The sequence below is a fragment of the Myxine glutinosa genome, chromosome 10, assembly GCF_964187855.1.
Source record: "Myxine glutinosa chromosome 10, kmMyxGlut1.1, whole genome shotgun sequence".
NCBI lineage: Eukaryota > Metazoa > Chordata > Myxini > Myxiniformes > Myxinidae > Myxine > Myxine glutinosa.
This window is the reverse complement of record NC_136270.1, coordinates 54,493,289-54,509,437: the sequence shown is the minus strand read 5'-3', so window position 1 is coordinate 54,509,437 and position 16,149 is coordinate 54,493,289. Positions and strand designations below refer to the sequence as shown.

Here is a 16,149-nt window from a genome sequence, read left to right as displayed (position 1 = left end):
CGCTTGTCTTCCTCATCTCGCTTGTCTTCTTCATATTGCTTGTCTTCTTCATATTGCTTGTCTTCTTCATCTTGCTTGTCTTCCTCATCTTGCTTGTCTTCCTCATCTTGCTTGTCTTCCTCATCTTGCTTGTCTTCCTCATCTTCCTCATCTTGCTTGTCTTCCTCATCTTGCTTGTCTTCTTCATCTTGCTTGTCTTCTTCATCTCACTTGTCTTCATCAATCATCATCCTGCTTGTCTTCATCATCTTGCATGTCTTCTTCATCTTGCTTGTTTTCATCATCTTGCTTGTGTTCATCATCTTGCATGTCTTCTACATCTTGCTTGTCTTCTTCATCTCACTTGTCTTCATCATCTTGCTTGTCTTCTTCATCTCACTTGTCTTCATCATCCTGCTTGTCTTCATCATCTTGCATGTCTTCTTCATCTTGCTTGTGTTCATCATCTTGCTTGTGTTCATCATCTAGCATGTCTTCTACATCTTGCTTGTTTTCATCATCTTGCATGTCTTCTACATCTTGCTTGTCTTCTTCATCTCACTTGTCTTCATCATCTTGCTTGTCTTCTTCATGTTGCTTGTCTTCTTCATCTTACTTGTCTTCTTCATCTCACTTGTCTTCATCATCCTGCTTGTCTTCATCATCTTGCATGTCTTCTTCATCTTGCTTGTGTTCATCATCTTGCATGTCTTCTTCATCTTGCATGTCTTCATCATCTTGCTTGTCTTCATCATCCTGCTTGTCTTCTTCATCTCACTTGTCTTCATCATCCTGCTTGTCTTCATCATCTTGCATGTCTTCTACATCTTGCTTGTTGTTTTCATCTCACTTGTCTTCATCTCACTTGTCTTCATCATCCTGCTTGTCTTCTTCATCTTGCTTGTCTTCTTCATCTTGCTTGTCTTCTTCATCTCACTTGTCTTCATCATCCTGCTTGTCTTCATCATCTTGCATGTCTTCTACATCTTGCTTGTTGTTTTCATCTCACTTGTCTTCATCTCACTTGTCTTCATCATCCTGCTTGTCTTCTTCATCTTGCTTGTCTTCTTCATCTTGCTTGTCTTCTTCATCTCACTTGTCTTCTTCATCTTGCTTGTCTTCTTCATCTTGCTTGTCTTCTTCATCTTGCTTGTCTTCTTCATCTCACTTGTCTTCATCATCTTGCTTGTCTTCTTCATCTTGCATGTCTTCTTCATCTCACTTGTCTTCATCATCCTGCTTGTCTTCATCATCTTGCATGTCTTCTTCATCTCACTTGTCTTCATCATCTTCCTCATCTTCCTCATCTTGCTTGTCTTCCTCATCTTGCTTGTCCTCCTCACCTTGCATGTCTTCTTCATCTCACTTGTCTTCATCATCCTGCTTGTCCTCCTCACCTTGCATGTCTTCTTCATCTTGCTTGTCTTCATCATCTTGCATGTCTTCGACATCTCGCTTGTCTTCTTCATATTGCTTGTCTTCTTCATCTTGCTTGTCTTCCTCATCTTGCTTGTCTTCCTCATCTTGCTTGTCTTCCTCATCTTGCTTGTCTTCCTCATCTTCCTCATCTTGCTTGTCTTCCTCATCTTGCTTGTCTTCTTCATCTTGCTTGTCTTCTTCATCTCACTTGTCTTCATCAATCATCATCCTGCTTGTCTTCCTCATCTTGCTTGTCTTCTTCATCTCACTTGTCTTCATCAATCATCATCCTGCTTGTCTTCCTCATCTTGCTTGTCTTCTTCATCTCACTTGTCTTCATCATCTTGCATGTCTTCCTCATCTTGCTTGTCTTCTTCATGTCACTTGTCTTGGGCAATTCCACGGTTACTCACATTACATATACATATATAGATGCATTAATGTAATCTATCTATAATTCCACTAATCTCTGTGTGTGTGTGTGTGTGTGTGTGTGTGTGTGTGTGTGTGTGTGTGTGTGTGTGTGTGTGTGTGTGTGTGTGTGTGTGTGTGTGTGTGTGTGTGTGTGTGTGTGTGTGTGTGTGTGTGTGTGTGTGTGTATGCGACCGCTGTTTCTCGACAACTACCGGTCCGATATACTTGAAACTTGCCAGGTATATTGCTGGGGACCCGAGGATGTGCCTTTTCAAGGTTTCATATTAATCGGACAAGTAGTTACCGAGCTATGGCGATTTCTTTACCAAACTCCGCAAGCCGTTCGCTTTGGACCAAACCATTGCATGTAAATAGAGGGGGGGGGATTGTCACCGTACTCGCAAGCCGTTCGCTTTGGACCAAACCATTTCATGTAAATAGAGGGGGGGATTGTCACCGTACTCGCAAGCCGTTCGCTTTGGACCAAACCATTTCATGTAAATAGAGGGGGGGGATTGTCACCGTACTCGCAAGCCGTTCGCTTTGGACCAAACCATTTCATGTAAATAGAGGGGGGGGATATAATTTTAGATATATATATAGTACGGGCATGCCCGAGTCTATCTATAATTCCAGTAATCTCTGTGTGTGTGTGTGTGTGTGTCTGTGTGTGTGTATGCGACCGCTGTTTCTCGACAACTACCGGTCCGATATACTTGAAACTTGCCAGGTATATTGCTGGGGACCCGAGGATGTGCCTTTTCAAGGTTTCATATTAATCGGACAAGTAGTTACCGAGCTATGGCGATTTCTTTACCAAACTCCGCAAGCCGTTCGCTTTGGACCAAACCATTGCATGTAAATAGAGGGGGGGGGGGGGGGGGATTGTCACCGTACTCGCAAGCCGTTCGCTTTGGACCAAACCATTTCATGTAAATAGAGGGGGGGGGGGATTGTCACCGTACTCGCAAGCCGTTCGCTTTGGACCAAACCATTTCATGTAAATAGAGGGGGGGATTGTCACCGTACTCGCAAGCCGTTCGCTTTGGACCAAACCATTTCATGTAAATAGAGGGGGGGGGGGGGGGATTGTCACCGTACTCGCAAGCCGTTCGCTTTGGCTTTGCGAATGGACCAAACCATTTCATGTAAATAGAGGGGGGGGGGATATAATTTTGTATGGGCATGCCCTAGTGTATTGCAATGTGAGTAACCGTGGAATTGCCCTCTTCATCATCTTGCATGTCTTCATCATCTTACATGTCTTCTACATCTTGCTTGTCTTCTTCATCTCACTTGTCTTCATCATCTTGCATGTCTTCTTCATCTCACTTGTCTTCATCATCTTGCTTGTCTTCACCATCTTGCATGTCTTCTTCATCTTGCTTGTCTTCATCATCTTGCATGTCTTCTACATCTTGCTTGTCTTCTTCATCTTGCTTGTCTTCTTCATCTTGCTTGTCTTCTTCATCTCACTTGTCTTCTTCATCTCGCTTGTCTTCTTCATATTGCTTGTCTTCCTCATAGTCAGGGCCCTTAGGGATATTTTGGTTCAAATTCTTCCAAAAGCATCAAATTTGGCGCAGATGTTGCCCATGCCATACTCTTTCGATTTTTGACGGGCGCCAAGGGCGGTATGATCCGGGGACCATACCGGTCCATCCCGCCATGTCACCTGACCTATGACGTCATAATTAGGATATGCATCCAATCACATGGCGTACTATAAATGGTCAAAGTTCAAAATGAATCGATCGAAAAATGAAGGCAGGGATCCATTTTTAAGGTTTTCATAAAATCCAATATGGCCGCCAGGTCACATGAACTATGACGTCATATTTATGACATGTATACAATCATGTATGAACCCGGATCATGATCGCACAAAAATTAAACACAAGGATATGGCACACAGTTCATAAAACATCAAAATCCGTACCTTTGTAATTAGACTGATGAACTGCATATGCCTGAAAATTAGGAAGTAGACATGTAAATATTTCCTCTAATTGTCAAAAATAAGGTCAAGAGTTCGATTACCCAACCCAGAAACATAAAATGATGAACCTCGCGTAAATCTTGACAAAAACTCAAAAAACCGACATGTTTGACTCAAAATTACCTTTAAGATGACCTTGAGGGTTGACCTTGACCTCGAATCATCAAAATAACATCATAATTGGATGCCTCGACCTCGAAAACCCCTCAAAAGTGGTATCATACATGATTCCAACCCTTTTGGTTATTTAACTGATTTTCCTCTAATCCGGGTGGCGGCCATTTAGTATTTCGCCAATATTGGGGCCCCCTGGGGGGGGGGGGGGGCGCCCGTCTTGGCGCCCATCAAAAATCTAAAGAGTATGGCATGGGCAACATCTGGGCCAAATTTGGTGCTTTTGGAAGAATTTGAACCAAATGGCCCCAAAATATCCCTAAGGGCCCTGACTATCACCTTCCTTGTCTTCCTCACCTTCCTTGTCTTCCTCACCTTGCTTGTCTTCTTCATTAGTCAGGTTCACTATGTCAATAAATTATATTTCGTTCAAAATCATGGTAGATTAGCAAACCTATACATTTTTGGAAAGGTTATAGCATAAGGAAACTAAAAATCAATGTTTACATTTGGAGAGATACCTGTATGGTGGCCATTTTGGATTTTCAAAATGGCCACTGTAAAATACATATTTTGTTCTATTTCTGCCTCTAATTACCCTAAAAACTTTTTAAAATATACTAAACCTATATTTTCAGGGACAAGGAATCCAATGAAAGTATCAAATTAGTGCTATGGGGAATGGTAAGACACGAATCAAAGGTTTTGAATTGCAAAATACTGTCTTTATATTCGCGATAAGTTGCATAATCAAATACATGTTATCATTTTGTACAGGCAGTTAATAACATCAAAATGTGTCACAATAATTCATATCACCAAACATACACAGGCAGTCAGCAAAATCATATATACACATGCGGTCAGTATAACTTCACATCGACACAGGCAGTCAATGGCATCAAACATACACGATTACAGAATATGCCATTTAGAGTTCGTCATCACTGTCCTGTGTGTCGTATCCGACAATATAGTCCGCATCGTTTTCGCAGTCCGTTCCACACAAGCAAAGGTCGGTCAAATTGATTGGCAAATCGAATTGGTCGAATGGTCGATCGAATCGAATTCGATGAATCGAATCGAATCGAATCGATCAAATTGGTCGAATGGTCGATCGAAGCGATTGGTCGAATGGTCGAATTGGTCGAATGGAATTGGTCGATTGGTCGAATTGGTCGAATCGAAATGGTCGGAATTGGCAAATGTAAACATTGATTTTCAGATTTTCCATATAATAACGTTTCCAAAAATGTATAGGTTTGCTAATCTACCATGATTTTGAACAAAAAAACATAGTGAACCTGACTACATCTCGCTTGTCTTCTTCACATTGCATGTCTTCCTCATCTTGCTTGTCTTCCTCATCTTGCTCGTCTTCCTCATCTTGCTCATCTTCCTCATCTTGCTCGTCTTCCTCATCTTGCTCGTCTTCCTCATCTTGCTCGTCTTCCTCACCTTGCTCTTCTTCATCTCGCTTGTCTTCTTCATATTGCTCGTCTTCCTCATCTTGCTCGTCTTCCTCATCTTGCTCGTCTTCCTCATCTTGCTCGTCGTCTTCATCTTTCTCGTCTTCATCATCTTACATGTCTTCTACATCTTGCTTGTCTTCTTCATCTTGCTTGTCTTCTTCATCTCGCTTGTCTTCTTCATATTGTTTGTCTTCCTCACCTTGCTTGTCTTCCTCACCTTGCTTGTCTTCCTCACCTTGCTTGTCTTCCTCACTTTGCTTGTCTTCTTCATCTCGCTTGTCTTCTTCATCTCGCTTGTCTTCTTCATATTGCTTGTCTTCTTCATATTGCTTGTCTTCTTCATATTGCTTGTCTTCTTCATATTGCTTGTCTTCCTCATTTTGCTCGTCTTCCTCATCTTGCTTGTCTTCCTCATCTTGCTCGTCTTCCTCATCTTGCTCGTCTTCCTCATCTTGCTCGTCTTCCTCATCTTGCTCGTCGTCTTTATCTTTCTTGTGCTGATTCGTTTGTGCTGTTGTTTGTGTAAATGCAGCAAATGACACATGAATTTTTTGTCGTCAGGTGATCATCGGGTGTTGGATCAACTTTGGAAAGTTCTGAGTCCTGTGCTGAATACTGCACTGAGTAATACTGAAGACCAGACTTCAGGCTCTGAAGACCAGGCCGTGACGGACCAGGAAGCTACACAAATCGCTCTGATGTCTCGGCTGCTGTGCCTGCGGCCTCCGCCTAGCTGGGATTGTCTTTTGTACAAACTCCCGTGTCTGCTACAGAATCCAAACCAAGCCATCTGGTATTTGAATGCTTGTTATTTGTGAGATATGTCTCAGTTATCTGATGATAATAACTATGATGGTCAATTAAAAATTATTATTGGTGGTCATAAATAAATATACTTTGAATAAATGATGTCCAGTATCAACAAATGTGAATCCAAACCAAATGAATTTGAGCAACAGTTCCTCCATATTTGCCAGATGTAAAGTGTGTACATGGGTATTGTCATGGTTACCTGAACTACCCAAATTATTTAACGATAATCTATTTACAATGTAAACACAATGTCAGTTTATATGTTTGTACAGATGTCTGTCCCCCTTCATAAGTGTAGGTTTTAAAGGCCAATATTTTAACACGAATGTCCGTTCACTACGCTCTATTCTTGAGGACAAACAAACTCAAAAGACATTTTCCATAAGAGTAATTATGTCTCTTCTATTGGAATTGTAGACGGCGGCTTGCTAACCGAGCCTCAATGGCGGTGTACAGAGGCGTTTGTTTTAAATAACAATAAATACAAGGTGCGGGCAGGTGAAATTCGCTGCACGTGATGTGCAGCATGCGCAGAGTAATACAAGTGTTCATTTACATCCGTATGATGTCTAATAAATAAACAAGGTATCAGCACACCTGACACGAGGCCAAGGCTTCAGTCTTTGGCATGCTCACGAGCCTTCACCATTGAATAAACTCAGTCCTCCTCACTCGGTTGTTCTTGCAAATCTGCAGCCTCTGTGTTGGTGTCTGTCTGTCAATGCCACCGTCTCCAAACAGCAAAGGTGTTGCAGGCACACGGCAGGTGTTACACATGGCAGGTGTAAACAAGGCAGGTGTTACACACGACATCAGAACCTTCCCTTTCAATCTCCTTGTAATATTTTTGGCTGCCATTACTCCCTCCACCATCCTCCACACATTCACACCCACCTGAATCCCACTCCGCACCTCTGCCTCTGACTTACCATCCCCGGTCACTATTCCACCCAGATAGTCAAACCTATTTCCTTGTCTGATCTCCTTCCCGTATAACCTGATATTCATCATCCCATGTTTTTATCAAATTCCTTCTTTCACTCACCCTCTCCCCCGCTTGCGGGGAAAAATGGCCTCTAAAGGTGTTTTTTTTTTTTTTTTAAACTCACCCTAGTACTTCCTGCATCTACTGCCCACTCCGCACCTCATCCTCCCCATACAATATCCTCCCCAGAATACCTTTCATGTTTACCTTTCTGCTTACCAGCTCCATCACCATGATACACAGGAGTGGGCTGAGAGCGCTTCCCCGCCTCAAACATTGTGAGGCCCATACACATGACGCAGTACAAGTGGTTTACCAACTCTGCCTGCAGACGGGGGGGATTATTAGCAATGACACAAAGAGTATATTTGCCCCACCTCCCCCACTATCCCTTCCCCCCCCCAACTTCCTGCATACCATCAACTTGAGGGTAACTCCTGATGGGCGATACATTCTGGCTTTGCCAGTGCCACCCATACATCACATGATGAAATAATGGAATAGGGCATTGTTCAATATATCCAGTAAAACATGAATCCCTGATTAATTTAACTAGCAACGGTACCTGCCCTATGGGCGGGGCTCCAATTGGGAGGCCCAAATGAAAAGGCAAAATATCAGAAATTGAAGGTTTTTTTTATTTTAAACGATTCATATAAACATCCGTTGAATCATATCACACGCAAATCATCAAAATCTAAACAGTATCTTTAGAATTTCAATATAAGCCACATCACTGTTTATATCGGTAAATATTATTCCATCGTGTTTGGAAAAATTGGAAAATTGGGAAAAAATTGGGAAAACAATATAGTCTATTTTACTCCAGGGGATCCCAGGATTGCCCACCCAAAATTTTGTTGCGATCGGTTCAGCCGTTTGCGGTACCTGGGAACGGACAGACAGACATTTGGTGAATTATAGTAAGATGAAATTCCTTTGAAAAGGTCTTTAGTGTGACCTAGAAGGGATGGTCCTGCACGAGCAAAGATGTGAATCCTTTTTGATGGTGAATGAAGAACCTGTCTTGTTTGTGAAGGCTCGTGTCGGATCTTCTTCATTAGACAGGTAGAACAATGGATGGCATTGATGTAATGTTGATCGAACTATCCTAATCCTTGTGGGAAGCAAGGAGACGCCGATATTTCAGGTGTTGACCCTTCATCGGAGAAAAAGAGGTGGCAGCAAGGGTCGCTATTCGGTGGGAACGGGTCAGTGATGCGTCCAGAACGAGGTTGAGGGTCAGGGTGAGAGAGACTCGTTTTGATATAGGGCGTCCGTGTTCAGCATTTAAAGGGGACTGGGGTTGAGAACAAAGGCAATAAGGAAGCAAACTGGAGAGATGGATGATAAAATGAAAAAAAACGTGAAATAAAAGGAGAAAAACAGATTATGGAACGGATTGAAAAATTGTAAGACGTTTAAGTGAAGGTGAAGGGCTTGTTCTACCTGTGGGGAGCGTTCAGGCAAATCTTGCTGTCGGTGGTGACTGCCCATGTGACATCTTATGTAGTTTGAGTGAGTTCCTGAAGTGATTGGAATAGGTGTGTTTACTTCCTGAAAGTTTTTAAAATGGGAAAAAGTTTTTGTTACACCTTTTTAAGAGCCAGTAATTCTGCATTTCACACGTGTGTGCAGGTGGGCATTAGTAGATGGAGAGATTGATCGGGAGCCGGTAATGAATCCAGCGCTGCGAGATGATCTGGCAGTTGCCGGCCTGACGGCCATCTTAGCAGGTCTCGGCCAAGGCTCTGCATCTAAAGGCCACGTCACCACCATCGCGCCACAACTCCTCCGTCTCCTGGTTCGATGCTTTTCTTTGCGATTATAAAATATTTTATCAACTTTTGTCAAGACATTTACGAAGTCATAATTTTTAAGCGGTGAGGCCGCTTCAATATTCGGCTATGTCCGTCTGTTTGTTAAAAATGAAGAAGAACCTTTCTAACCCATTGTGTTTAATGCTAAAGCTTAATTACAGAGGGTAATCTTCGAGGGTAATCTTCGAGGGTAATCTTCAAGGGTAATTCTGGAGGGTAATTCTGGGGGGTAATTATGGAGAGTAATTCTGGAGGGTAATTCTGGAGGGTAATTCTGGAGGGTAATTCTGGAGGGTAATTCTGGAGGGTAATTATGGAGAGTAATTCTGGAGGGTAATTCTGGAGGGTAATTCTGGAGGGTAATTCTGGAGGGTAATTCTGGAGGGTAATTCTGGAGGGTAATTCTGGAGGGTAATTCGAAACGTTAATTCTAATGGGTTTTAAAGGCTAATTCTAAACGTTAATTCCAATGGGTTTTAAAGGGTAATTCTAACTGTTAATTCCAATGGGTTTTAAAGGGTAATTCTAAACGATAATTCTAATGGGTTTATAAAGGGTAATTCTAATGGGTTTCTTTTGTTTCTAGGCCATGCCTATTTCATATAAAAAAATGCCAAACTGAACAGTTTCCTTGGAACACGTGTGATTTTTTTTTTCTTTTTTCTATTCCCACCTGCCAGGATGAAGGTGCCAAGTTATCTCCTGCCCTTTGGAACAAGTTCCTGAAGTCTGCACTCAAGTATGAAGCCGCTCTGCTGAGTTGTCATGGTTGTGTTTTGAACTCATGTCCAGGCCAGTCGTCGGTTTTTGTTTTGGAATAAACTCATTCGTTGCACATTGTAATGACACTTGTATTTTGAGCAGTGAGCACTCTACATTGCAGGTTTGGCTTGACGGACGGACCGCTTCTGGCCCTGCTGAACTCAACGATGCGACGTCTCTTCGTCGCGCCCCCTAGCGGCTTGCTGAGCCTCACCAAGATCCATGCCATGCTGTGCAGCCACTCCATGTTTGTGTCGACGTTGCTCACTGTGGAGCGGAATGAGATTCACACTTGTGGAGATGCCGATTTACAGCAGCGGATGGAAATTAAACGTAGGTGCTAGCTCATCCTCTGTCTATCCATTGTATTCCTTTGTCCCTTGAAAAGAGATCAAAACGCTATGCTAGTGTATTCCGTTATAGCACAATGTGTGCTACCTGTGCATGCTGGTGTACCATATATACGTGGTGTTGCGGTCATTGTGAAGGAAAGTGGAGGTGCTGCTGTCATTTATATTTGCCACTGGCTTATTGGAGCTGTTTGATTCATTTTTAATGATGTACCAGTATTGATGCATTATTTTTATTTTTTGTATACACGGTCGAGGCTTGTGGAAGAGCTCGAACGTGAAACGGCTGCAGCGATAACGTGAAACGGCTGCAGCGATAACGTGAAACGGCTGCAGCGATAACGTGAAACGGCTGCAGCGATAACGTGAAACGACTGCAGCGATAACGTGAAACGGCTGCAGCGATAACGTGAAACGGCTGCAGCGATAACGTGAAACGGCTGCAGCGATAACGTGAAACGGCTGCAGCGATAACGTGAAACGGCTGCAGCGATAACGTGAAACGGCTGCAGCGATAACGTGAAACGGCTGCAGCGATAACGTGAAACGGCTGCAGCGATAACGTGAAACGGCTGCAGCGGGAACGTGAAACGGCTGCAGCTGGAACGTGAAACGGCTGCAGCTGGAACGTGAAACGGCTGCAGCTGGAACGTGAAACGGCTGCAGCTGGAACGTGAACCGGCTGCAGCTAGAACGTGAAACGGCTACAGCTAGAACATGAACCGGCTGCAGCTAGAACGTGAAACGGCTGCAGCGATAACGTGAAACGGCTGCAGCGATAACGTGAAACGGCTGCAGCGATAACGTGAAACGGCTGCAGCGATAACGTGAAACGGCTGCAGCGATAACGTGAAACGGCTGCAGCGGGAACGTGAAACGGCTGCAGCTGGAACGTGAAACGGCTGCAGCTGGAACGTGAAACGGCTGCAGCTGGAACGTGAAACGGCTGCAGCTGGAACGTGAACCGGCTGCAGCTAGAACGTGAAACGGCTACAGCTAGAACGTGAACCGGCTGCAGCTAGAACGTGAAACGGCTGCAGCGATAACGTGAAACGGCTGCAGCGATAACGTGAAACGGCTGCAGCTGGAACGTGAAACGGCTGCAGCTGGAACGTGAAACGGCTGCAGCTGGAACGTGAAACGGCTGCAGCTGGAACGTGAAACGGCTGCAGCTAGAACGTGAAACGGCTTCAGCTAGAACATGAACCGGCTGCAGCTAGAACGTGAAACGGCTGCAGCGATAACGTGAAACGGCTGCAACGATAACGCGAAACGGCTGCAGCGATAACGTGAAACGGCTGCAACGATAACGCGAAACGGCTGCAGCGATAACGCGAAACGCCTGCAGCGATAACATGAAACGCCTGCAGCGATAACGTGAAACGGCTGCAGCTAGAACGTGAAACGGCTGCAGCTAAAACGTGAAATGGCTGCAGCTAGAACGTGAAACGGCTGCAGCTAAAACGTGAAACGGCTGCAGCTAGAACGTGAAACGGCTGCAGCTAGAACGTGAAACGGCTGCAGCGAGAACGTGAAATGGCTGCAGCTAGAACGTGAACCGGCTGCAGCTAGAACGTGAAACGGCTGCAGCTAGAACGTGAAACGGCTGCAGCTAGAACGTGAAACGGCTGCAGCTAGAACGTGAAACGGCTGCAGCGAGAACGTGAAACGGCTGCAGCGATAACATAATGAAACTCACCACAAGCGGGGTAGAGGGACACAACAGTGAGACACATTGAGGAGGATTGGGAAAGGGGAATAACCCCCAGAAAAAATACATCTGAGCCGAGAACGTTTAACACCGGGAAGAAAAATTAACCCGGGAGTGCCACCACATCAATGATGGGCTAATTGTCCTCATTTCCTTGTTTAAGATCAACATTTGTGAGTGGAAGAATGAGAGTAAGGGGTGTTGGGTGGCTGGCCGCACACTCAAACACACACAAGATGCTGATGGAACAGGGAGGGGATATGGGATGAAGCAGCAATGGACCAAAAAGAAGGTGGTTGGAAGGAAAGAGGAGAGAAAGCAGTAACCTGTAAAGGAAGGTGTTAAATTGTGGAGTGATAATGGGTGAGGGGAAAATAGATAAATTAATGCAGGTGAATGGTAGGTCTGGATCTTGGGAGTTCAATATAGGAAGTGGGTTCCTGGCAGAGAATGTGTACCCTTTGAAGAATCCTGGGGGAGGGGAGTGTGGTGGATTGTTGGGGTTGAGGGATGCGGGGAATAGAAAAGATAGATGGTGCAAGACCAAGTAGGAGGCTGTACAAGACAGAGAGGTCACCACAGACCTGTCTGCAATGCCATATAGCAACTGGTCCTTCGGTGTGGCTTAATCACGTAATTTTCGGGCCTTCGACTCCACAGCATCAAGATGTGAAAGGTGTGAGGCAGAGGTTCCAGTCTCGTTCTCAATCGACCGGTAAATTTGATTTTGTTTTGAAATTGGTTTACGATTAGCTCACGTGACATGTCGTCAGCCCAATGTTGGCCCTCATGCTGTGCCCTCTGAGTGTAATGGTCCACTGTGTTGTGCGTGCAGGAGAACTGGTGAAACTGCTGCTGTTTGTGATGGAGAAGGAGCCGACTGTGTGCCAAAGTGAACATTTCCCAGTGCTTTTGGGAGCGTACACAGCGACGCTGGATTCCATAGGTACATCATGTTTGTGGTGTTTGTCAAGCGTTTTGGAACATTTGGGAATTGTCATCTGCCTATTTTGAGTTCCAACCACTTGGATTTCTTTCAATACTCCTTGTGTTTATACGTTGCGATAAAGGGGGAGGGAATGGGAAACAGAGGTGTGTGTGTGCTGCTGGAGAGTGAAGATGGAAGCTTTGGTGGGCTTTTGGGAGGAAAGGGGTGAGAAGTATGATCCTCTTCCTCTGGCATATCGAAAGTCTGAAATAACATGGATTGTCAGTCTAATCGCTCAAATACTTCCCCCCCATTTTTTACATATTTTTTTTCTTTTTATTTTCTTTCTTAATTTCCTGAATTAATAATGTTTACTGTGCACACCGCTAGTACACACCACACAATGTTCACATCCGTTGGGTCTGTGCTAGCGGTCATACTTTGGAGGGTTGTTGGCGTCGTCCAATATCTCTGGGTCTCATCCGTTCGGCTCGGGTCACTCGCTAACTGCTCCCCGACGACATTGTCCATGAATCAGGTTGAAATTCCCTGTCCTTGGCATTGAACATTTTTGTGCTGTTTTTGTTTCAGATCGACAACTTTTGTTTTTGCTGCAGTTTTACGAGAATCACAACGTCAGACTGTCCAACTTGAGGTGATGTCACAGCTTCACTTGATGAAGTCTCATTTTTAATCGTATTGTTTTGTTCATCCAATCGGTGGAGCATTGCACTCACGTGCGACATCTCTTAGGATGCTCCTGTGGGGTGAAGCCGTCACTGAGCAACGGCAAAAGCGTGAGACTTTGGGCTTCACCCTTTGGCAGGAGCCGAGCTCCCGGCATGTCCTCTCGCTCCTGCAGCATGACCGCATGCTCAACACCGCTCTGCACTTTCCTCTGCAACGGCGCCTCCTGTCCCCCGTATGGCGCATTGCAAACCACGTACTTTTTCACACCTGTGTTGATTTCCTCAAAACTGCCATTATGAATTACTTGGAGATTTTGGAAACAGCCATTTCATATTGTGTTGCCCGTACCTGTTTTTTGCACTCATTAAGACATGGGAAAAAGCCACTTGGCCTCCTCATACATTCTTACTACAGGTAGTTTGGTTGAAATGTTGGGTCTTGCCTCCTTCGCTGAAGTTCTTCAAAGTTAATACTTTTGTACCGGCATTCTGTCCGTCTTGTGTTAATGTTTCATCGCTGTGTTGATAATTGTGTATTGAATCCATGCCCATGTCTCAGTTATACCTTCTGGTGTGTGTTTTTAACTGTGTGTGTGTGTGTGTGTGTGTGTGTGTGTGTGTGTGTGTGTGTGTGTGTGTGTGTGTGTGTGTGCGTGCGTGTCCACTTCCTCTTATTATCACGCTTCGGCCTAAGTTCAGGAGATTGCCTCATTGTCTCAATTCACTCACTTCCCGACACGGCTTAAAGCGGGCAGTGACTGCCACCTGTCCTGATTTCAGTAGCTCCTTCCCTACCCCTTCTCTCTCCCCTTCCTCTTCTCTACACCTTCTTCTCTCTCTCTCTCTCTCTCTCTCTCTCTCTGTCTCTTTCTGTCTCTTTCTGTCTCTTTCTGTCTCTTTCTGTCTCTGTCTGTCTCTTTCTGTCTCTTTCTGTCTCTGTCTGTCTCTTTCTGTCTCTTTCTGTCTCTTTCTGTCTCTTTCTCTTTCTCTAGGACAGATTTTGAAAGTCATGAATTTAACCAAACAATTCTATTTAAAATTAAGTTTTTGAATTTTAACCATGAGAACAACTTGTCGGTTCCTTGTTCGTTGTAATGCGTTTATGGTTTTTTATTTTCAGCTTTTATATCTTGGTATTTCTATGTATATATTTTACTGTTGTGGAACAATAGCACTTTTTATGTTCAGTCTCCACATTTTAGGTAATCATAAGTATTGGAACAAATAACTGACAGGTGTTTATTGTGTACATTGATTGTTCACACATAAGAGAGCTGTGAATGTCCAGTCTTGGTTTCAGCCAAATTGCTTTTCACTTTGGAGTCAGTCGGCATAAACCAACATGAAGGCCAAAGAACTGTAAATTAAAGAAAAACAAGCAATTTGAAGGTGAAAGAACAGAACAATTTCATTAGAAACATGACACAAAAACTGGGAATGGCAAATACAACAATTTGGAATATCTTGAAAAAGAAAGAAACCACTAGTACAGTTAGTAATAGACAACGGCCAGGTCGGCCATGGGAAACAACTTCAGTTGATGACAGGAAGCCGTCGGAGCTTTGAAGAAAAACCCTAAAACAACCGTCAGTGACGTCACCAACAACCTCCAAAGTGCAGGTGTGAAAGTATCACAATCTACCGTTTCTCAGAAGGCTTCAACAACAGAATTACAAAGGCTACACCGCAAGATGCAAACCTCTCATCAGCACCAAAAGTAGAAAGGCCAGATTAGAATTTGCAAAGAAGTACAGAGGTGAGTTCGTCAAGTTCTCAAACAAAGTTTTATGGACAGGTGAGACCAAGATAAACCTTTACTAAAGCGATTGAAAAGGCGGAAGTGTGGAGAAAGGAAGGAACTGCGATGATCCAAAGCACACTACCTCATCTGTGCAGCATGGTGGAGGACGTGTCATGGCTTGGGCTTGCATGGCTGCCTCTGGAACTGACTCACATCATCTTTATTGATGATGTAACTAAATATGGCAGCAGAATGAATTCAGAAGTGTACAGAAACATTTTGTCTGCCTATGTACAAGAAAATGTCTCCAAACTCATTGGGCGGTGTTTCACCATACAGGAAGACCGTGACCCAAACAAACTGCCAACGCAACCAAGGAGTTCATTGGGGAAAAACATGGAAGGTTTTAGATTGGACAAGTCAATCTCCTGATTTAAATCCAATGGAGCATTTCACTTCCTGAAGAGGAGACTAAAGTCAGAAACAAACCCCCAAAACAAATATCAACTGAAACCATACCTACAGTACACACTTGGGAAAAGCATCTGAAAGGGAGATCCCAAGTGCTTGGTGATGTCATGGGTCACATGATCGATGCAGTTATCACATGCAAGGGATATGTAACGAAATACTAACTATTATACTACTTTAAGTTAATCTGTTCCAATACTTATGCTTCCATAAAATGGGGGGCTGAAAAATTTGTAAAACATATACATAGAAATACAAATAAAAGTTGACCTTCTGTACTCTTCTGTACCTTCTGTACTCTGCTGTACCGTCTGTACTCTTGTCTCAAATTCATCTTTTTATCTTCAATCCAAATTTCTTGAGTATAAAACAATAATAAATTTGACTTCACTGTTCCAATACTTGTGGAAGACACTGTATAGATATGTTACAGTCCAGTAACATAGTTTATTTTCAGTCAATATTTGCATTTTTAAAATTGA

General features: G+C 43.7%; 1 protein-coding gene across 2 annotated transcripts in view; it reads left to right on the top strand.

Moving 5' to 3' along the window:
- The window catches only part of URB1 (URB1 ribosome biogenesis factor), a 116,687-nt gene that overhangs the window by 70,031 nt on the left and 30,507 nt on the right, over positions 1-16,149 (top strand). The window contains exons 23-29 of one of the 2 annotated variants that reach the window (XM_078785643.1): positions 5,959-6,190; positions 8,834-8,999; positions 9,696-9,754; positions 9,899-10,110; positions 12,674-12,784; positions 13,358-13,421; positions 13,520-13,688. In XM_078785643.1, the coding sequence (XP_078641769.1) occupies positions 5,959-6,190; positions 8,834-8,999; positions 9,696-9,754; positions 9,899-10,110; positions 12,674-12,784; positions 13,358-13,421; positions 13,520-13,688 (1,013 nt within the window). Of the gene's footprint in view, positions 1-5,958; positions 6,191-8,833; positions 9,000-9,695; positions 9,755-9,898; positions 10,111-12,673; positions 12,785-13,357; positions 13,422-13,519; positions 13,710-16,149 lie in introns of both variants that reach the window. The other variant, XM_078785642.1, reaches the window with a different exon arrangement.